Genomic DNA, 23486 nt, shown 5'->3' on the forward strand with positions numbered 1-23486 from the left:
CAGAGGATTAAGCCGCGTCACCCCCTGCATAAAGTTTCGGGCCAAAGAATGCGAAGCAAGTGGCCGTTGAAATAATACTGATAAAGCCGAGACCTGGCCCTTGATGGTACTCAAGGCCAGCTTCATCTCTAATCCCAATTGCAGAAAATCACATATTTTCTGGGATGCCAACCCCTGGATTCACACCAGGATATATAAGCTTTCCAGATTCTCTGAGAAATCATTCTGGAAGCTGGCTTCCTTGCATTGATCAAGGTAGATACCACAGGACTTGAAAGTCCATGATTCTTCAGAACGTGGGTCTCAATAGCCAAACCGTCAAATTTAGCATTTGTAAGGCAGGATAGAACACTGGACCTTGAGATAACAGGTCTGGGCGTACCGGTATGGTCCACGGGGAACCCACCGTCATCCTTACTATTTCTGCATACCAAGTCCTTCTGGGCCAAGCGGGGGCCACCAGAAGTACCGACTTCCTTTCCAGGCTGATCCTGCGAAGGAGTCGTGGCAGTAGCAGAATAGGCGGGAATGCATAAATCGGTGAGAACCGATGCCACGGAATCACCAACGCATCGGTCCTGCATGCAAGAGGATCCCTCGTCCTTGCCACAAATCTGTCTTTTTGTTGCATCAGGATGCAATGAGATCTACATCTGAAACCCCCCATCTTTGGCATATGGCCCAAAAGACGTCGGGATGCAGAGACCATTCCCTTGGGAGTAACTGCTGGCGATAGTTCGTCTACCAGTTCTCTATCCCTGGAATGAAAAACTGCCGATATGCATGGCACCTGCATCTCTGCCCAGGCTAAGATCTGGATCACCTCCTTTTGAGCAGCTTGGCTCCGGGTGCCTCCCTGATGATTGACATAAGCCACTGCTGTGGCATTGTCGGACTGGATCCTGACCGGCCAACCCTGTAGCCCGATAGTTCAGGCTTTTAGGGCTAGATATACCGCACGGATCTCCAGAATGTTGATGGTTAGGATCCTCTCGGTCTCAGACCATAGCCCCTGGATCGCAGACTGTTCCGGAACTGCTTCCCAACCTGACAGACTGGCATCTGTTGTTACCACCGTCCAGGTAACCGGTAGAAAGGATTTCCCCTTCTGGAGGTTTAGGGTATGAGCCACCAATTGAGGCTCTGATGCACCGCATGTGACAGGTGCATCGGAAAGTCTAATGCCTGAACCTTCTTGTTCCAGGCCGACAGAATACGGTGTTGCAGTAGTCTTGAATGGAACTGAGCATAGGAAACTGCTTCAAATGAAGACCCCATCTTTCCTAGCAGCCTCATACAAAGGCAGATAGAAGGCCCCTTCTTGGTCCTGACTGTCAGAATCAGCTCCCTTAAAGCAGATATCTTTGCCTGAGGAAGAAACACTTTCCCCTGGCTTGTATCTATGATCAGACCTAAATACTCCAGTCTTCTTACTGGGTTTAGGAAAGATTTTCCTGGGTTGAGGATCCAACCTAGATGTTCCAGATACTTGACCGTGGTCCTCAAGTTCCCGTTCAAGGAAGCTACCGACCGGTCTATCAAGAGCAGGTCGTCTAGGTATGCTATGACAGTCATACCCTGAGCCTTTAATCTGACCAGAGGAGGAGCCACGATCCTTGTGAACACTCGAGGTGCAGTGGCTATCCCGAAGGGCAGAGCCACAAACTGGAAATGGTGCCCTCCTACTTCGAAGCGCAGAAACTTCTAATGAGTAGGAAAAATGGGCACATGTAGATATGCATCTCTGATATTAATCGATGCCAATAAATTCTCCTCCCTGCAGGATGGAGACTATTGTCCGAATTGATTCCCTGCGGAAGGACTGAATCCTTAAGAATCGATTCAGATGTCTTAAATCCAGAATGGGTCTGACAACCCCATTTGGTTTTTGGACCGGAAAAAGGTTAGAATAGAAACCCAATCCTTGATCCTTTGTGGGAACCACCCTGATGACCTCTTGCGACAAAAGTCGCCCTAACGCTAGAAGGAGCGACTGCTTCTTCTCTGGGTCTCTGGGAACACTTGATCTGAGGAAACGAGGAGAGGGAAATTCTTGGAACTCCAGCTTGTACCCTAAGGTTACCGTGGAGATTACCCATCTGTCCTGGAAGTCCTCCTGCCAGAGCTTTGAGAACTGTAGCAGTCTTCCCCTCACTCGAGCGAGCGGGGGCGCCCCTTCATGAAGAGACCTTAGTGTCTTGTCTAGAAGACTTCTTCCCCCAGGACTTCTTTTGTCCCTGGGGTTGACTCTTGTTTGTAGCCCCAGACGGAGGAGGCCGTCGTAACTGCCTGGAGGCTGAAGCCCCTGGCGCTGGGGAGAGAGTCCGTTTGAAAGAGGGACATTTACTCTTCTTCTTAACAGGTAAGAGAGTACTTTTCCCACAGGAGATTCTCTTGATATAGTTATCCGAGTCTTCTCCAAACAACCTTGTACCACGAAAAGGAAACCCAGCCAGCAGCTTCTCACATGGTGCTTCGGCTGACCAATTTTTCAATCATAGGATTCTACGTATCTGCACCAACCCCAGTGAAAGACGGGAGGTTTGCCTGATAGAATCTCTGATGGCGTCAACAACCTAACATAAGGCCGCTGGAAGGTTAGCAAACCCCGGGCCTGTTGTTCAGGTAATACTTTGATGACCTGCTTAACATGGTCTCTTAAGTATTGACAGACTCCAATTGCTGCTACTGCAGGTTGGGCCACTGATCCTGATAAGGAAAAAACATCCTTTAATAAGGATTCCATCTTTTTATCCACAGGATCCCTGAGCATCTGAGCGTTGTCTACAGGACAAGTCAGACTACTATTTACAGAGGAAATGGCTGCATCAATGGCCGGCATTCCCCACATGTTAATAAATTTTTCTTCCATAGGATGAAGTGTTGAAAACTTTTTCGGCGGAAGAAATCGCTTATCTGGGTGCTCCCACTCAGAATAAAGGAGCTTTTCAAGTAATTTGTGAACAGGAAAAGCATGTGCTGCTTGGAAAGGTTTCAGTAACCCCAAAGCAGAAGAGGATTCTTTAGCAGTTTCAGGTAGGGGCAACTTCAATGTGGAGCGGACCAATCCAGTAAGGATCTGCACTAAGACTTTCTCCTCTTGGGAAGTTGCAGAGGGTCCCTCTCCAACTGATTCCTCCGAAGAGGAATCATCCATCCCATCCTGATCCTCTGAAAGGGATTCATCTCCTTTATCCCAGAACTCCTCTTCCTGAGGGTCTTGGGGAACAGAGGAAGGCCTAGTGCGTTTTCTTCTACTGAGTGAAGACGTAATCACGGCTATTATTCTTTCCTCTAGACCATTAATGGTTGAGGAAAAAACCTCTTGTGTAATATATACAGGGGCTGAAGTGCCAGAAGCAGGTGTAGCCCCTGACCCCAGCGGCTCTCCCTGGCTATCCATCCCTGGCCCATCCGGGGGGGAGGATGCTGCTGACAGGGGGCCCTCAGAACCTGAACGAGATCCCCTAGTGTCTCTGGTTCTTGGGGTGCTTGAACCTCTTCTACCCATAGTGCAAAGCAACAAGGTGTGAGGTATACAAATGAACACTGACTGCTGAGCGATGTAGTCTGGCTAAAAGCCTTGCTACCCAATGCTCAGTCTGGTGTTACTTCAGTAAATGCTGCCTAGGAGAATGCCTGTGTCCCACCTTACATGCGACCGTCAGCTCTGTGTCTCTCCAAAGGCTGTGTGCACCTGTACAGAGTGCCTTAATAGCCTGCAGCTGGCCTGAGTGGGAGTCTAAGCACCTGTGCCGACGTACCCCCCCCCCCTCGAATTTTGAAAAAAAAAGGAGCACTTCCCGCGCTGGCCGACTCTCCTGTAATACTATGGAGGAAGGCTGGGGGAGGGGGAGGAGGGAGAGAAGCTGGTAGTGAAGACCTGCCTAAACGGCAATGGTCGTAAATGGCGGCCGAGGCAGTGGTGCCTGAGCGGTATAACCGCTTTCTAGGCCCCTGTGGCCTCTCTCTAGCCTGGGGGGAACATTCAAACATGAGAAATCCCCCCATCCATCCTACCTTTGCAGCCGGCCTGAGACGCTGTGAAAAACATGTGCAGCATAAACACTGAGACAGACAATCCAGCATGTGAAGGTTTGTGCTCTTGGCAGCCCCCGGTGGTCACAATAGGCATAGCATGCATTTACCTTAAAGGAGAAACCTACTAGAATTAGAAAATTCTGTGGAATCTCCTCTTACCTTATCCAGCCGCAGGGTTCAGTTTACACAGACCCAATCTTCACCTCTCACGGTGGGCTCCATTTGAAAAAACCGTCAGAGACTGGGGCCCCCTACAAATAGGGGGATCCTGCAGTTCTGGGCCCGTAAAGCACCCGGCTAGAAAACCATTTTCTAATATGCGGGGTCCAGCTCTCTAAAAAGAGAAGCATTACAGGTAAAACCTCGTTTCTTCGGACACGAGGCCCGGGTACCATCCAATTCGGCCTAGAAAGGACACTTTGAATGGATCTGGTCTGTCTGGCTTGCCCCAGTATAGGATATAGGATATTCCCTTTGGAGCTCAGCACAGCACATCTTTACACGTCTATCACCTAAGACACTGGCGTAAAAACTGAGGTATCCCTGCAAGGGGAGGGATTATATAGGGGGTTGAACTTCCTGATTAGGGTGTGACCAGTGTCCAATCACCTAGTGATACCTATATAACCCATCAGTAATTACTGAGGCTCTGTGTCCCGTGATGTTCGAGAAAGAAAAAACACCCAACTGCTCCTGAACATCCGTTTACCAGCAGCAGTGTATATGAAGTCCAACAGAATTCTATAAGCTTCACTCAATAATTCTTCTGTCTGGTGAAATAACAGGGAGCATAGGAACTAAAGTTAAACCTAAATCCAAAAAAGTGTGATGAACATAGTATACCTTATGCTACTCACATGGGGACAGTCTCTGCGACCTCTACTGCATCATACCAGTAGAAGTAATGGCTGTTACAAACCTACTCATGCCAACACTGCATAGCAGGAGGCTTTGTGTTACTGAAATACATTGTGTGAATATGTTGCAAATGCAGTGGGAAACATGCAAATATCTGCACAGTAGGTGCAATAAAATGAGTGGAGGACAGACTATAAATAATTTACATACCTAATAATGCCACCAGCAACAGTATTATGAGCATGTAATTGGCATTCCTCTGTTTGTAGTAATACAGCAGGGAACAAAAGGCAAGGATTTCCAAAAGCTGAGAAGACAACACACAAGGCATAAGAGAAGAACAAGTTAAATGTAAAGTCCTAAGGCTTTGTTCACCTTAGAGCACTTAGGCATACACCCGTGCATGTTTGCCTGCACGGGGATGCTCAGGTGTTCCATGCATCACCGTGTAGACATTCCCATTCATGTCAATTGGAACACAAAACGGCTGCATGGACAAAACTGCTACTCCCAATTTGGCAGCTGTGTGGGTACAGCTTTCTCAAAACGCACAGTGCCTGCATTTGGGGACGTACACAAACATGGATGTCAAACAGGGAGCAGAGGCCTTGCTCTGTTCCAACTGATATGAATAGGACTGCCTGCACGGGGGATGCAGGGAACACCTTTGCATCCTTGTGTGGTGGGAAATAATGGCCCTCACACAGGCAAATACACTGAAGTACACCCATGTGAATGAAGGATTAGTTGAAGTGATCCATTCTATGGAATCAGAGCTTTACAGCTCTACTTGGAATCAGAGCTTTATTTTCAATACTTTTACTGCCGATTCGTCAGTATTAATATAATAATAATAATAATAATAATAATAATATAAAAATATATAATAATATATATATAATAATATATAATAATAGAATTAACACTACGTGCCGCACCTCTGCCTCCTGGCCACTCAAAATCCCACAAGAAAGCATTTCTGCATTGTGCTAGGCCACATTCTCATGGAATATTGAGTGCCCAACTATTACAGGAAGCAGCAGTGAGGCACACTGATATCACCCTCTCAGATACCTTGGAAGCCAGGACCGAGGTATTTTTAAATATGTCTTGCTCAAGCCTTTATTTTTTATTTTTTGATTTACATCTCCAATTTCATTTGGGCTGGGCTTTAATATTTGATCTTTAGTCCAATAGGAATCTGTTCTCTGTGCAGTAAGAAGAAAAAGATGGTTCCCGCCAGAACAGTGATCAGCACTTGCAGCCATTGGCTGCAAGTGCTGATCGGATGCTGGTTTTCCAGTATGCTCGTTCGACAGAAGCCAGTTGCGAGACCGGCTTATATCAGGGAACTGTACACACAGGACGTAAGTTGGCTGGTAACTACTGAACTGCCTGTTTTCGCCCAATTTTCGTCTCGTGTGTACTTAGCTTTAGTAAAAGCTGCTACTGGGGTGTGAGCACAGATTTTGTGGTTCTCAAGACACATTGTACTCAAGCATTGGTCTTCGCTTTCTTTCAAAGGATGTAAAGAGCAGAAACAAAGAATAGGAAAAGTCCCCTTGCATCTTACTTCCTTGCAAGCTCCTGATGTGTGGAGCATGAATTTGATATATTATATTGTCAAAATAGTTACAGTATTTTGCTGGATTTAACTTCTATTTTAGAAAATGGTCTGGAAAATAAACTTACCATGTACAACAGAAATGGCCAGCTCACTAAATGTTTAACAATATTCTCTCCAGTCATCTTCTCATGGCTATTGGGTCCAAAGGTTATCAGCAAGTATGTGCCAATGATTGCTAGCCCACAGCCTATAAAGGACAAGATATAATGCCCTTGGGAGGGTGGAGAGAGAAGACATACACATATACATGAAAGGAAGCTTGGTTAGTCAACATGCAGTTGAATGCTTGTAAGTGGAAAAATCATGAAATCAGCAAACCACGATAAAAGGCGACTGATCTCTCCAAAGCAAGATTTAGCCTGGTTCACACCTATGGGTTTGATGCATTTTGCAGAGACGCACTACAATTCATTCAACATGGTTTCGTATGGGACACGTTCACATCTATGATTTTTTCAGCTGCTGCGTTTTTGGAAAGGGTCAGGGGTTTTTTTTAAACGCAAAACGGTGCTTTTTTGGTTCAATAGACTTCAGTGGAGAACCCGCAAAAAAGCATGTAATGTGTTTTTGCCGCGATTTGCATTTTAATCTGCCCCACAACAAATTGGCCAAAAAAGGAATAAAGATGTAAAAAACGCAAAACGCACAGCAAAAAGCACTGCAGACATGGATCAAAGGCAAACTGCATAGAAAAAAAAAAGCGGTACAATTATTTTGCATAGAAATTTGGCGTTTTATATTGTAGGACTGTAATTCTTAGCAATAACACACTTAAATCTGTCCACCAAGAGTCTAGTAGATATCCCGGTTATGATAAAGTTTGAAACACAAAATCATAAATTATAATATAATAAATATAAGTAATTATAAAAAATAATAATAATAATAATAAAATGAATTTCCCCATGATTCACTATCGCTCAATTGTGCAAGTGTTCTAATTTACTATCACTGTTTTCTAGCTGGTCTAAAACCTCTTTTGACGTAAAGGGACACTTTTTGGTTGCTATGGACAATCTCCAGTTTCCAGGCAGAAAGAACAGTATATATAATATAAAACTGCATGCAGGGCACTGGAAAAACCACTAGGGACAAAAGGGATATGAAATAATTTCATACAGTAATGTAATCTGTAAGATTACAGTGTACTGTATGTATTATGATTTTTACATTTTTGAATTTGTCGCCGGGCTCCGCCCCTGTGCGTTCACAGGGAACGGAGCCCGGCACACAGAGGCTTCGGGCGAAGGACGGGGACATCGCAGGATCCTGGGGACAAGGCCCCAGGATCCTGTAATGCAATCCAGAGTGTGGCTCAGGGTTGCCGCTAATGGTACTGAAATTTAACCCCGAGCCACACTCGGGAAAACCGCCAGAGAGGTTAAAAAGGTTGACACTGTTGTGCTAGCAAGGGGAGAAGAGTGAAGAAAAGTGACTATTGAAGAGCTAGACTATAATCCCCTAATTTGAAACAGATTGCTTAGCGACAATTCAACCATCAGTGTCCCAATTACCAAAAAGAATGGATGAAACCAATCGCAAAATGGCCTGTGTATGAGAGCTCAAAAATGAAGAAACATGACATTTAAAGTAAAATGGTGTCAAAACAGATATTGTTAGTATATAAGGAGTAAAACACTCAAGATAAACTGGCAGTACTAAAATACATAAGAAAAAGCATACCGATTATATTGTATTTCCATAGAATACAGATTATATTGTATTTCCTGTGTGTTAAAAATTCGTCATTCCCATTTCTCTGTTTTAATTGGAGGAACCTTGACATCTTGTGGACAGTGACCAATAGCTCAGTATTTAGGACAAACGTATCATGTAGCTAGAGGTACTCACTCTCCATTCTATATCATACTACTAAAGTATTACAGGAGACCGATGAGAAATTGTTTTCGCTCAAACCTTAAAGCAGAGTTACACTCAAAAGTGGAACTTCCGCTTATCTGCTTCCCCCCCACACCTCCGGTGCCACATTTGGCACCTTTTTAGGGGGGAGGGGGAGGAACGAGTACCTGTTTTTGACAGGTACCCTTCCCCACTTCCGGAAGACAGCGCTGCGCCACCGTCCCTAGGACCCCCTACTCTTTTCTCTGCTGCCGGGCCGGTAAGAAAGCGCAGCGTACTTTACACATGTGCAGTAGGGAATCGTCTGTGAAGCTGAAAGGCTTCACTGACGGTTTCTCTTATGATGAATGGCGGCGGCAGCACCCGAGAGCTTATCCAATAATTAGCTGGGGTGTCGACATTGTGGGCTCCCTGGACAGGTAAGTGTCCATATATTAAAAGTCAGCAGCTACAGTATTTGTAGCTGGTGACTTCATTTTATTTTCCCCAGGCGGAACTCCTCTTTAAAGTGGCTAGAAGGTCAAGACAATTTAACCCATTCACTGCATTAAGGTAAAAAAAAGGTCTCAGTAGTTTTATTCCCCGCACCCCCACCTTCCTAACTACTTAACTTAGCCCTCTCTTGATTCAGCACTTTTGCACAAGCCAATGGCTCTTGCTGCTGTCAGTCAAATCCTGTGAGGGAGCAAGGAATGGGGGCAAAGCCGCCACGGTGTATGGATGTACACAGCCTGGTTTGGGAGCGTGCCTGCAAACCAGACACGGAATGAGAGAAGAAGCAGAGAGCACAGGCAGAGGACCCCAAAAGAGGAGGTAAGGGGCTGCTTTGTGCAATACCATTGCATAGAGCGAATAAGTATAACATCTTTTTTTAATTTAGGGAAAAAAAAATTACTTTAAAAGCGAGAGTCCGGCGACCAATCTTTTTTTTTTTTTTTTTAGGTCATTGAGACACTTTGCAAACCCCAAAATAATACTCACAGTTTGGGTGTAATATTTCCGCCTCTGTCTGTTTTCGTACTGAAGAATAACTTAAAAAATGTGATGCTGGCTGTTTCCATCTTGCTTGTGGGCATGTGAAGCCCACAAGCATTGATTTCCTGGATGCGGTGAATGCTGTTCATTCACAGCTTGTTCACACGCATGATCATTGTTTCCGCACTGAATCTTGGGAAGCCTGACACTAAGCTCCCAGGAGACAGTGCGGCGCCGGGGAAAGGCAATAAACACGCCTACTCCCATTGGTGGAGAGAACAGAAGTGCCACAATAAAGTACAATATAAAGGTAATTACAGCGATAAAAAAAATTTTGTGAGGCATTTGAACATCTATGCAATTAACTGAAGGGGGTAAAGATTAAGTTAAAAATTTGAGTGGAACCCCGCTTTAAAATACTGGAGCATTAAAAATTCGAACAAGTGGAGCAGTGGTCAAAGTTCTCCTCAAAGCACTACTTAAAAAAAAAAAAAAAAAAAAAAAATTGACAATTTAGATTACCGACTTACACTTTACAGCAGCTGGCTGTTTAGATCAGACCTTCAAAAGATAAAAAATGATTTGCCCCCAAATTTTATTGCAGCATCGCTTATGTTATAGTTATTTGTCGAACATGCACCCAAGCCATTAGGCAGTTAACCAGCCCTTTAATTCTATCTTTGCTCTTCTTATCTCCCCCCCTCCCTATTTTTCATCCTCTTCTTCCTTGCTTGCTTCCCGCAAGGCCTGCAAATTAAAAGCATAATGGGCTAGTATGCATCGCATACTAGCCCATTATGTGACACTTACCTGCAAACGAATCCCATGCTGTTCCCTGTGCAGGCCACGTCCATCTTCACCCCTATTCCTTCCGGGGCCGCGGACTCCGGCTCTGTAACTGTCCGGAGCCGCGTGACGTCACTCACGCAAATGCACGCAGGAGCCATCAGTCACGGCCCACGCTGGGGAAGAAACGGCACGGAGGTCCGTTTCTTCACAGCGCATGCGCTGATGACGTCATCGGCGCACTACAAGGGAAATATCTCCTAAATGGCAAACGTTTAGGAGATATTTCCACTACCTCTAGGTAAGCCTTATTGTAGGCTTACCTATAGGTAAAAGTCAGGAAGGAGGGTTTACAACCACTTTAAATCCATGTTAGAGAGCAATGTGACAGAGTTTAATCCTTTGTGGGTTTTTAATGCAGTCCCTGAAAATAGAAGCAAGATCTCTCCCTCTTCTAGTAATACATATTCAGCTTGATTTTCAATTAAAGCTACTGATGTCACTGGCCCAAACCAGGCATATAGTGGAACATATATATTTAATGCAATATACAGTGCATCTGGAAAGTATTCACAGTGCTTTGCATTTTGTTACGTTACAGCCTTATTCCAAAATGGATTAACCACTTCAGCCCCGGAAGGATTTACCTACTTCCTGACCAGGCCATTTTTTGCGATACGGCACTGCGTCGATTTAACTGACAATTGCGCAGTCGTGCAATGTTGTACCCAAACAAAATTAATGTCCTTTTTTTCCAACAAATAGAGCTCTCTTTTGGTGGTATTTAATCACCTCTGTGGTTTTTATTGTTTGCGCTATAAAAAAAAAAAATATATATTTTTTTTACTTTCTGCTATAATACATATCCAATAAAAAAAAAAAAAAAAAAAAACCCAAAATGTATTCATCAGTTTAAGCCGATATATATTATTCAAAATATTTTTGGTGAAGAAAATCGCAATAGGCGTATATTGGTTTGCACAAAAGTTATCACGTCTACAAACTATGGGATAGATTTAGGGACTTTTTTTTTGTTATTGTTTTTACTGGTAATGGCGGTGATCTTTTAGCAGGACTGCGACATTGCGGCAAACAAATCTGACCCCAAATTACACTTTTTGGGGGCCAGTGACATTACTACATTGATCAGTGCTATAAAAATGCACTGATCAATGCATAAATTACACTGGCAGGGAAGGGGTTAACACTAGGGGGAGATCAAGGGGTTAACTGTGTTCCCTGGGTGTGTTTTAACTGTAGGGGGGGTGGGCTGCTTCGAACATCACAGAGATCGCTGTTCCCGATGACTGGGAACAGCAGATCTCCATCATGTCCCCTGTCAGTATGGGGATCTGCCTTGTTTACATAGGCAGATCCCCGTTCTGTCTCTATATACCGCGATCGTGGGTCGCACGCTATATCCCATGCACGGACCAACGTACACCCATGGCGATTCGCGCTATCCAGCCACCCTGCCGCAGTGTAACTGCAGCGGATGGTCGGGGTGCGGTCAAATTCATTATTTTCTGCAAAATTCTACAAACAATACCCTATAATGACAACGTGCAAATTTATAAAAATTAAAAAAAAAAAATAATCACATGTACATAAGAATTATAAGTATTCACAGCCTTTGCTCAATACTTTGTTGAAGCACCTTTGGCACCAATTACAGCCTCAAGTCTTTTTGAGTATGATGCTACAAGCTTGGCACACCTATTTTTGGGCAGTTTCTCCCATTCTTCTTTGCAGGACCTCTCAAGCTCTATCAGGTTGGATGGGGAGCATTGGGGTACAGTCATTTTCAGATCTCTCCATGTTCAATCGGATTCAAGTCTGGGCTCTGGCTGGGCCACTCAAGGACATTCACAGAGTTGTCCCATAGCCACTCCTTTGTTGTCTTGACTGTGTGCTTAGGGTCATTGTCCTGTTAAAAGATGGACCTTCGCCCCAGTCTGAGGTCCAGAGCGCTCTGGAGCAGGTTTTCATCAAGGTTGTCTCTGTACATTGCTGCATTCATCTTTCCCTCGATCCTGACTAGTCTCCCAGTCTCCTAGAAGTGCATTTTACTGAGGAGTGGCTTCTGTCTGGCCACTCTACCATATAGGCCTAAATGGTGCAGTACTAAAGAGATGGTTGTTCTTCTGAAAGGTTCTCCTCTCTCCACAGGGAAATGCTGGAGCTCTGTCAGAGTGACCATCGAGTTCTTGGTCACCTCTCTGACTAAGGCCCTTCTCCCCAGATCACTCAGTTTGGCCGGATGGCCAGTTCTAGGAAGTGGTGGTTCCAAACGTCTTCCATTTGCGGATGATGGAGGCCACTGTGCTCATTGGGATCTTCAGCGCTGCAGAAATTTTTCTGTACCCTTCCTCAGATCTATGCCTCGTTACAATCCTGTCTCAAAGGTCTACAGGCAATTCCTTGGACTTCATGGCTTAGTTTGTGCTCTAACATGCACTGTTAACTGTGGGACCTTATATAGACAGGTGTGTGCCTTTCCAAATCATGTTCAATCAACTGAATTTACCACAGGTGGACTCCAATCAAGTTGTAGAAACATCTTAAGGACGATTAGTGGAAACAGGATGCACCCGAGCTCAATTTTGAGCGTCATGACAAAGGCTGTGAATACTCAGTTTATGTGATTTCAAGTTGTCATTGTGGGGTATTGTTTGTAGAAATTGGGGGAAAATAATAAATTTAATCCATTTTGGAATAAGGCTGTAACATAACAAAATGTGGAAAAAAGTGAAGCGCTGTGAATACTTTACGGATGCACTGTATGTAGAACTCACATAATGGTGACACAACAGCTCAGCTTATAGCCAAGCTGATTGCAGTGCCAGTGGTGGATCTCCCGAAGTTCCCAGATAGGAAATAACCACAGAATCTGTTCTGTGAAAAGTTGCTCTAAAATATATATATATATTTTTAATTGGCTTTGGAAATTTACTGGACAAAATAAAGAATTTTCTGGCCCTTATTGATCAGCCAACAGGGAGTATGCATGGGACGAAAACAATATTTCAAAACTACAAAAAAAAATATACTCACTTAAGAATTCCTTTGCTTTCCATTTTTCCTTAATAAATATAATGCCTATGATTGAGCTGGCTGAAAGGAAAAAAAAATAAACGGAAGAAGAGAAAGAGGATAAGCACATTTCCTTATAAAAACTGTAAGCATTAAATACTAAGCATTCTGCTTAATACACTCAAATATTTTATATCTTCAGCATACTGAATACAAAATCTGCCCATGCCATTGTTGCTTTGCTATCATATCTTATGTTATAAAAAGTAAAGGGTTGCATTATCACAGCTGCTGATTGCATTGAAATGCTTAGATTACAAAAATTTGAAAAAAAAAATAAAAATTATATATATATATATATATATATATATATATATATATATATATATATATATATATATATATATATATATATATATATATATATATATATATATATATATATATATATATATAGCAGCACTGCAGGGTAAAGTAATGAAGAACAATATGCAAACCTTTAAAAACTATTAGCACGATTCCTAGGATTTAAATTTTACACAATGCAGTGTATAAGACACCGTTAGGCAATGCATTACCTTTAAATGGAATGGATATAGAAGTGTGTAGTAAATGTGCCCATATGGCTGTGGCTAATGCAGTTTTAGAACGAACTTCCTTAAAATTGTCATGTTTATGGGGTAAAAACCATTTCAGACTTTGGTGACTATTCACAACAATTTAAGCAGATCAATGAAGATGGGCAATAACCGATCATTGTCTCACGATTCATATATGCAACTTTCATGATCTAAATATCAAACTCAAAAAGTAAAAACCTGTTGTAGCTCAACCAACCCTATGGTAGCACATGTCTATTTAACGTCTCTCACCATACAAAAGTGATTACAAAAAATTGAGGTTTATTGATATCAAGGTATAAGAAAAAGACATAAAAACATCAAACATACATAGCATGAGAGCTATAAAAACAAGGGACCATCTCTGGACGGGTGGTGCAATACCACCCAAGCTGCCAAAAAAAGAAATATAAATTGCTTCAAAACAAGTGGGATAATATCCCCAGATCTCCAAGACCAATTAGACAGTGACCTTAAACCAGTGATGGTGAACCTATGGCACGCAGAGCCCTCTCTGTGGGCATGCCAGCTTACAGAGCCAGTGCTGCCAGGATGGGGGGGGGATCCCCCAGCAAGGCAGTCATTTGCACTGGCGGTGCAGGCATGGAGGAGCCGGCTTCCTTCCTTGCATCAGTGCCAGTGGCGTCGGCAGGGGGGGGGGTGGGGAGCCAGTCATCTCGCCCCATGTGCAACATTTAGGGGGGGTGTAAAATTACTCCTCCGCTGTCCCGAGGGTCTGTGCTGCAGCTTATTGCCTTCCCTGGACTCCTACACCTCTGGTGAGGCATTCCTCTCTGCGGCACCCTATTCCAGCTCCCCCCTGCCCCAGGACTACTTTGGTCCAGCCCGTACCTCTGGCAATGTGACCTGTGGAACAGCGGATATGAAACCTTATTTAGGTCAAAAGGCATATCATCCAGAAATGGGCCGAGATGACCGGTTTCGCCGACCCGTCGGCTGCGTACCAATGCGGTTTTGCACTGGTAACCAGCCTCTGATGCAGCCGATATGGTTTCACATACCTTGCAAGGTTGGCGTTTCTAGAGGTAAAGGAGGAACATATCCTGGGACATTGGATCTGCGGACTTGACATTAAGCTGATAAGTATATCAATCATTCCTTGGAATGGACTACTTTTTTACATCGCAATATTGATTATTTCACTTTATGGGGATTGTGTTCCTGGCCCTTTATCCATAATCACTGAAGACCTATACTAACAACTATAAGGCGCTTTGTGATCACTCTAAAATTTGAGAGTCCACCTCCTCTGGTAAGCGGCTTGGCTATATCACGTGCTGAGTGCTGTCATTTCACACTGAAGCTGGTGTTGGGACTTCCTCTACTACTGAAGTCTATATGGACTTTTTTAGGACAATACAGACATCATCTGTAACATTCAGCACTGCATGTATATCTATATAAAGGGGAATTATAGCCAAAGCTTTTTTGGACATACTTCTATGGATCACAGGAGTGCAGTTCGTTCTGCACTCCTGTGACCCATGTTCAGCCATCAGCGGGCTAAAGTCTGCTGACGTCACAGAGCCCACCCAGGAGCCTGGACTGGCACCGACTCAGCAATCTGGTGAGAGTCTTGACCAGCCCCACTCGCCCCCTCCACAGCCCAGCTCTCCAGTGAGCGTTGGAGGGGCAGAGCAGAGAGCTGCTGACTGACAGTCCCGGCTCTCTGCTCAGAGTAGAGGGGGAGAACTGAGTGATCAGCCGTGTTTGATTGCTCAGTACTGCAGGGCTGGCGGGGACAGATACAGCATCAGATCGATGCTGCATCCACCGAGGTGAGTATAATATTTTTTTGCAAAGCCCACTTCTCTTTTAATGATTTTTCTACGAACATGCCAATGATCGGCTTCAAAATATATTTCTCCATAACGATGTTACATACTGAAGACAGTAATCTAAATTGTTTTAAAAAACAGAGATAGAAAAATATTTTAGCTATTTTAAATAAGAAAATGTACATTTTATTTTCATTGGCTTTTCAGGAGGTTGAAATAATTTAATGATAAACCTGTAATTTTTTTTAATTTTAGAAAATGAACAGTTTAATCTTTTTTACTCACCTATGAGAGAAACAGCACTGAGAGGCACAATTAGAGACAGCGGAGCAAAGGCATAGGAAGAAAACACCCCTGTTTCTCCCAGTATCACCAAAAAGAGACCGAGCCACCATGTCTTTGTCTTGAAGTAGGTACGAGGATCTTTGGAACCAGCCAAACGTATATGGCTGTATTTCTATAAATTGAAAAATATGGTCGTTAGCAATTGTCACCATAATAATCTAAGTAAGCCTTATAAATGTCAAACAAGGTAATGCATCCTCAGTAATAAAAAATATTTTGCTAGGTGCAAACTAATTGCATTTCCTGCAAACTCAAATTCTTTGTTTTCTAGGTCCATGATTGAGATTTTTGGAGGGACAAAATGGCATGCTACTGAAGGCTACAGTGCACCAGTGTCAAGATTATGGACAATAAACTAATTACATATTCTTAACAGACTTAAACAAGCTGTTAGGTGAGCCATCACTCACCTCTAGCTGCTCTTAATGTGAAGGTATTCTCTATTGAATGTCCTCAAAAGATAAAAACACAAATACTGAAGTTGGTTTTAGCAAGTCTCTAAAAGCTTAGGGGACTTTCACACTGGGGCAAGCGCCGGTGGTAAAGCGCCGCTTTTTAGTGGCGCTTTACCGTCGTTTCTCGGCCGCTTTTAACCCCCGCTCATGGCCGAAAAAGGGTTAAATGCGCCCACAAAGCGCTGCCCAAGATGCTGCTTGCAGGACTTTTTTTAGCGTCCTGCCAGCGCACCGCTCCAGTGTGAAATGGAGTGACAGAAGAGGCACTTTGCAGGCACTATTTTTAATTGATATTTTGATATTTTTTACTTTTTGTTATAAAAAAAAAATCCATTAAACTCAATTTTAGTCATACATTTAGGCCAAAATGTATTCGGCCACATGTCTTTGGTAAAAAAAATGTCAATAAGCGTATATTTATTGGTTTGCGCAAAAGTTATAGCGTCTACAAACTAGGGTACATTTTCTGGAATTTACACAGCTTTTAGTTTATGACTGCCTATGTCATTTCTTGAGGTGCTAAAATGGCAGGGCAGTACAACCCCCCCCCAAATTACCCCATTTTGGAAAGTAGACACCCCAAGGAAATTGCTGAGAGGCATGTTGAGCTCATTGAATATTAATTTTTTTTGTCCCAAGTGATTGAATAATGACAAAAAAAAAAAAAATTACAAAAAGTTGTCACTAAATGATATATTGCTCACACAGGCCATGGGCATATGTGAAATTGCACCCCAAAATACATTCAGCTGCTTCTCCTGAGTATGGGGATACCACATGTGTGGGACTTTTTGGGAGCCTAGCCGCGTACGGGGACCCGAAAACCAATCACCGCCTTCAGGATTTCTTAGGGCGTAAATTTTTGATTTCACTCCTCACTACCTATCACAGTTTTGAAGGCCATAAAATGCCCAGATGGCACAAACTCCCCCCCAAATGACCCCATTTTGGAAAGTAGACACCCCAAGCTATTTGCTGAGAGGCATGTTGAGTCCATGGAATATTTTATATTTTGACACAAGTTGCGGGAAAGTGACAAATTTTTTTTTTTTTTTTGCACAAAGTTGTCACTAAATGATATATTGTTCACACAGGCCATGGGCATATGTGGAATTGCACCCCAAAATACATTTAGCTGCTTCTCCTGAGTATGGGGATACCACATGTGTGGGACTTTTTGGGAGCCTAGCCACGTACGGGGCCCCGAAAACCAATCTCTGCCTTCAGGATTTCTAAGGGTGTAAATGTTTGATTTCACTCTTCACTGCCTATCACAGTTTCGGAGGCCATGGAATGCCCAGGTGGCACAAACCCCCCCAAATGACCCCATTTTGGAAAGTAGACACCCCAAGCTATTTGCTGAGAGGCATCGTGAGCATTTTGCAGCTCTCATTTGTTTTTGAAAATGAAGAAAGACAAGAAAAAACTTTTTTTTTTTTTCTTTTTTCAATTTTCAAAACTTTGTGACAAAAAGTGAGGTTTGCAAAATACTCCTCACAGCAAATAGCTTGGGGTGTCTACTTTCCAAAATAGGGTCATTTGGGGGGGGGGGGGTTCTGCCACCTGGGCATTCCATTGTCTCCGAAACTGTGATAGGCAGTGAAGAGTAAAATCAAAAATTTACGCCCTTAGAAAGCCTGAAGGCGGTGCTTGGTTTTTGGGGTCCCGTACACGGCTAGGCTCCCAAAAAGTCTCACACATGTGGTATCCCCGTACTCAGGAGAAGCAACAGAATGTATTTTGTGGTGTAATTTCACATATTCCCAAGGCATGTTTGAGCAATATATCATTTAGTGACAACTTTGTGCAAAAAAAAAAAAAAAAAAAAATTGTCTCTTTCCCGCAACTTGTGTCACAATATAAAATATTCCATGGACTCGACATGCCTCTCAGCAAATAGCTTGGGGTGTCTACTTTCCAAAATGGGGTCATTTGGGGGGGTTATGAACTGTCCTGGCATTTTATGCACAACATTTAGAAGCTTATGTCACACATCACCCACTCTTCTAACCACTTGAAGACAAAGCCCTTTTTGACACTTTTTGTTTACATGAAAAAATTATTTTTTTTTGCAAGAAAATTACTTTGAACCCCCAAACATTATATATATTTTTAAAGCAAATGCCCTACAGATTAAAATGGTGGGTGTTTCATTTTTTTTTTTTTCACACAGTATTTGCGCAGCGATTTTTCAAACGCATTTTTTGGGGAAAAAACACACTTTTTTATATTTTAATGCACTAAAACACACTATATTGCCCAAATGTTTGATGAAATAAAAAAGATGATCTTAGGCCGAGTACATGGATACCAAACATGACATGCTTTAAAAATTGCGCACAAACGTGCAGTGGCAACAAAGTACATACATTTTTAAAAGCCTTTACAGGTTACCAATTTAGATTTACAGAGGAGGTCTACTGCTAAAATTACTGCCCTCGATCTGACCTTCGTGGTGATACTTCACATGCATGGTGCAATTGCTGTTTACATTTGACTCCAAACCAACGCTTGCGTTCGCCTTAGCGCGAGAGCAGGGGGGGGGGGGGGGCAGGGGGGCTTTTTTTTTTTTTTTCTTTATTATTTTTTTGCTTTTTTATCTTATTTTTAAACTGTTCCTTTCATTTTTTTTTTAATCATTTTTATTGTTATCTCAGGGAATGTAAATATCCCCTATGATAGCAATAGGTAGTGACAGGTACTCTTTTTTGAAAAAATTGGGGTCTATTAGACCTTAGATCTCTCCTCTGCCCTCAAAGCATCTGACCACACCAAGATCGGTGTGATAAAATGCTTTCCCAATGGCGCTGTTTACATCTGGCGAAATCTAAGTCATGAAATGCTCGTAGCTTCCGGTTTCTTGGGCCATAGAGATGTTTGGAGCTACTCTGGTCTCTGATCAGCTCTATGGTCAGCTGGCTGAATCACCGGCTGCATTCTCAGGCTCCCTGTTGAGACAGGAGAGCCAGGGAAAAACACGGAAGATGGTGGGGGGGGCATTCCCTCCCACTGCTTGTAAAAGCAGTCTAGAGGCTAATTAGCCACTAGGATTGCTTTTACATGAAAGCCGACCGCTGGCTGAAAAGAATGATACCAAGATGATACCTAAACCTGCAGGCATCATTCTGGTATAACCACTCAAAGTCGTGAATGGCGTACCTGAAGACATAAAAATGGTTAACAATAAAACACAGTAAACGGTAAAGTATAAAAAATTGCATACCTAAAAAGCAAACATGATAAAACATAACAATAAAACATTGCAGAATAGAATACAGTAAAAAAGAGCAGAACAATAGAGAGAGAATAGAGAGAGAACAATAAAACGACAACTATTTTCTTTTAAATTTTATATATTTTTTTTTTACACTTTTTTTTGTAACTAAGTTTTATAACTGTAACCGGTTCTGGGTTCGGGTCTCTCAAAATGCGATGGCATCTTGGGAGACCCTGTGAGAGTGTGTCGGGGGGTATTGGGGGTGTAATGTGTGCCTGGCATGTTCTACTGTGTGTGTGTGTGTGTGTGTGTTGTGCACTCACATTACAGTCTTCTCACCTCGGCGCCGGAACGGAAAATGCAGAGCCGAGGAGACATGACATAATTTCCTCTGCCTCTGTGTACAATACAGAGGCAGGGAAATGATCCCATTGGCCAGGAGCGATTGCGAGGGGGGGGGCCACGAATGGATGGCCTCCCCTTCACCACCGATCGCCGGGGAGGATTTTGCCTGCCCGTGCCATTCTACCGACGTACATCGATGTGCGGCGGTCAGCAACTGGTTAAGTCAGCAGCTACAAATACTGCAACTGCTGACTTTTAAAATAAGGACACTTACCTGTCCAGGGCACCCGCGATTTTGGCACCCGAAGCCGACCCGTCCCTCGGCTCTCGGGTGGAAGCGCCACCATCTACGGCTTCACTTCCTGGTTCCCTGCTGCGCATGCGCAACTCGCGCTGCGCGATCCCACTGGTCCCTGCTGTCTTCTGGGACCTGTGCGTCTCCCAAAATACAGCGGAGGGGGGGGGGGGAGAAGGCGCCGGAAGTGGAGTAGATACCCGTGGGTGGCTCGGTGCCCGGAAGTGGGAGCAAAATACCTGTATTAGACAGGTATCTGCTCCCCCCTGAAAGGTGTCTAATGTGATACCGGAGGGGGGGGGGGTTCCGAAAAGCAGAAGTTCCATTTTTGGGTGGAACTCTGCGTTAAGTTGGCATAGATGGTACGAATCTTGGATCAGCAGGGACCGGCCGAGATTCAAACCAAGATCACTTGACTTGGGTACAACCAGTTTGCTGGCATTTATTTACATGTGATCAGCTGTGAGTGGACACAGCTGATCACATGGTAAAGGGCCACTGTGATTGGCCCTTTACTGCAATCTGTAAACAGCTGTGACACAGCGATCACAGAGTGCACCCGATGTGCGACTTGAAGGTGGGGTTCTGGGACGTCAACAGATGCCCTCCCAGAATTGGATAACTGCGCTGTAGCTGCCTTTCGGCTATAGTGCGGTCGGCAAGTGGGAGGCGGATTCCTTGGCAAGCCCTATCTTACTGCATTAACAAGATCTTTGTGCTATACAAGCAGGTCTGCGCACAAAGAAGTGGGCAGCACTGAGGACAGAAATTCCATTTGTCAGTCAAGAAAACATCATGCTAACTTCCCTTTGGAATGAGAAGATGTCTATTAACACAATCAGTTGAGGCAAGTGGAAAGATAGCACTGGGCCCAAAGGGTTATTTTATTGGTATTGTTATCTTAAGGTATGGATGTTGGTGTAAATGATCAGGTTCCTGGGTAGGCAGCTTCTACACTCCAGAGGATCTCCAGTCTCCTTGGCTCGTAGTGTAATGTAACAAGAATTGACATTGAAGCGCCACACCACTGCTAAGAGGTCCAGATACAACTTTATTCCAGTAAAAGTCAAGGGTACAATCCAAAAAAAGTATTCAATGCGTTTTGGGGGTCCAGTTCACTCTTGGCTTGTTCGCATTGTTGGCATTCAAGCACCGATGAAGGGGCTCTTGGACCCCCGAAACGCATTGGATACTTTTTTGGATTACACCCCTGACTTAATGGAATAAAGTTGTATCTGGACCTCTTAGCAGTGGTGTGGCACTTCAACTGTAAATTCTAGTGATACCACAGGGATCAAAAAATCCCATTGGACTTTTGTCAGCCGTCCACACTATAGCCAAAAGACGGCTACGGCACAGTCGCCCAGTTCTGGGGGGGGGGGGGGCATTTATGGATGTCCTCCCAGAACCTGCCCACCAACTGGGACCCTCATTGCGCACGCTTTGTGATCACTGTGTCCTTAGGACCGAGCTGATCACAGATCGAGGTAAAGGGAAGCTGTGATTTAAAAAAGTTTAAAACGTTTTACATGAATAAAAGAAGGATGATCATTGTAAGCACCTGTCAGTGATAAATGGTTTGTCTCAACACTCCAACTGCTACATTTGCAGGAGAGCTTGTTCTGTTGAAAAATAACAGACATACTGACTGGATCACCAGCAGAAAATACAAGAAAAAAAGCCTAAAAAAGAAACTAATGCAGCCATAACATTTAATGATTAGTAAGCTGTAATATAATAAATGTTTGATTTTGGGTTTAATACCCCTTTAAGCAGTTAAACAAAAACTGAATCATCAAGTTCCAGGAGGTGATGTAGAAAATGCAAAGTTCACTAATTCTTATTCTTCGCTAAGAATAACAGTTCTTTTTCGGTTTACTCTAGCCACCCTATTACCCTTGACAATTTTGAATAATTTCTTACCTGTACATTAAGTGCAATACTGATAACAAGATGTCCAAATATGGCCAGCAGAGATCCAATAAGGTTGTCCTGAAAATACATTTTGCTATGAATAAATGCATATTTTATTACCAAGTTTTGTTATCGTTACATAGACACCATCGACAGTCAGAAAGGAACGCAGAAGCGCATAATGGCAGAGACTGTCCAGTCAGATGTTGTGACAGATCGGCTTCATCTTTTCTCCTCCCAAGCCACGCCCCTCTATGATCAAGCCGGGTGCGGGTAAAACGCATTAGAGGGGCATGGCTTGGGAGGAGACAAGCTGAAGCCAATCACGCATTATCTGACTGGGCGGTCAGCTGGTGAGTGCTTCCGTGTTCCCTTTTGAATGCCCTCTTATGTCTTTTGAAATACATTATAAAAATTGACCTCATATTATGATAAGGCTTCGTACAAAGGGGTTGATTTACTTAAGGCAAATATACTGTGCACTGCAAGTGCACTTGCTCCAGAGCTTAGTAAATGAGGTAAAGCTTCACTTTTCAAAGAATACTCAACCACATGAAAGGAAAATAAAAGCATTTTTGCTTGCACATGATTGAATGATAGAAATCATCAGAGCTTCCCCTCAGATCTAGAGCAATTGCACTTTGCAGTGCACAGTACAGTATACAGTATTTGCCTTTAGTAAATCAACCTCAAATAAGTGTTTGTGTTAAGATTCCCAGCACAGCCCCAGGAACAGATGTTTTGTACAGTTATTAAAACTGCACAAAGATTGTAAAACATTACTGCAATCGGACACTGCATTTCCATTGCATAAAACATTTAAATGTTATCAATGGGAAACCTGAGCCTGGGACAATACACACAACCACCATGATGAAATTAACTTTACATAAGAACCCTTCTTGACATCAGAGGTCATCCTATCACATCAGAGTTTCCCTCTATATGTCAGAGGCCCCCCATCACATCAGAGCCCCCCCTCGTATTACAGGGTCCTCTCATTCATCTCTGATCCAGGGCAAACTGGGTCTTGTGCTTGCGGCACCCCAGGGAAACACCCTGGTTGACAGAACACTGGTCTAGTATAATGAATGTAGCATGAAGCGTATCACTTCTACCCAAGTGTGGTAGACACCTCCCCTTTTCCCACATTTTCATCACCTGAGCCCCTGGTGCCCCCATTGTTTGCTTTGCACTAGGCCCGCAATCCCTTGAGTCTATTGCTAGAAGATGTTACATTAAACTGTTGCCTGTACACTCTCTCATCTTTATGAAGTACGTTGTTTGACAGTCCTCCTGCATGTCTCCCTTCACTT

The 23486-nt window shown here is 43.5% G+C and overlaps 1 protein-coding gene across 2 annotated transcripts in view; it reads right to left on the minus strand.

Moving 5' to 3' along the window:
• NIPAL3 (NIPA like domain containing 3) overlaps positions 1-23486 on the minus strand; it is a 61387-nt gene that overhangs the window by 17375 nt on the left and 20526 nt on the right. The window contains exons 3-7 of one of the 2 annotated variants that reach the window (XM_073615480.1): positions 22180-22248; positions 15885-16056; positions 13202-13261; positions 6592-6713; positions 5110-5206 (exon numbers count right to left, since the gene is read on the minus strand). In XM_073615480.1, coding sequence (XP_073471581.1) covers positions 5110-5206; positions 6592-6713; positions 13202-13261; positions 15885-16056; positions 22180-22248 — 520 coding nt within the window. Of the gene's footprint in view, positions 1-5109; positions 5207-6591; positions 6738-13201; positions 13262-15884; positions 16057-22179; positions 22249-23486 lie in introns of both variants that reach the window. The other variant, XM_073615479.1, reaches the window with a different exon arrangement.

The sequence above is a fragment of the Aquarana catesbeiana genome, linkage group LG02 (genome assembly GCF_042186555.1).
Source record: "Aquarana catesbeiana isolate 2022-GZ linkage group LG02, ASM4218655v1, whole genome shotgun sequence".
Taxonomy (NCBI): domain Eukaryota; kingdom Metazoa; phylum Chordata; class Amphibia; order Anura; family Ranidae; genus Aquarana; species Aquarana catesbeiana.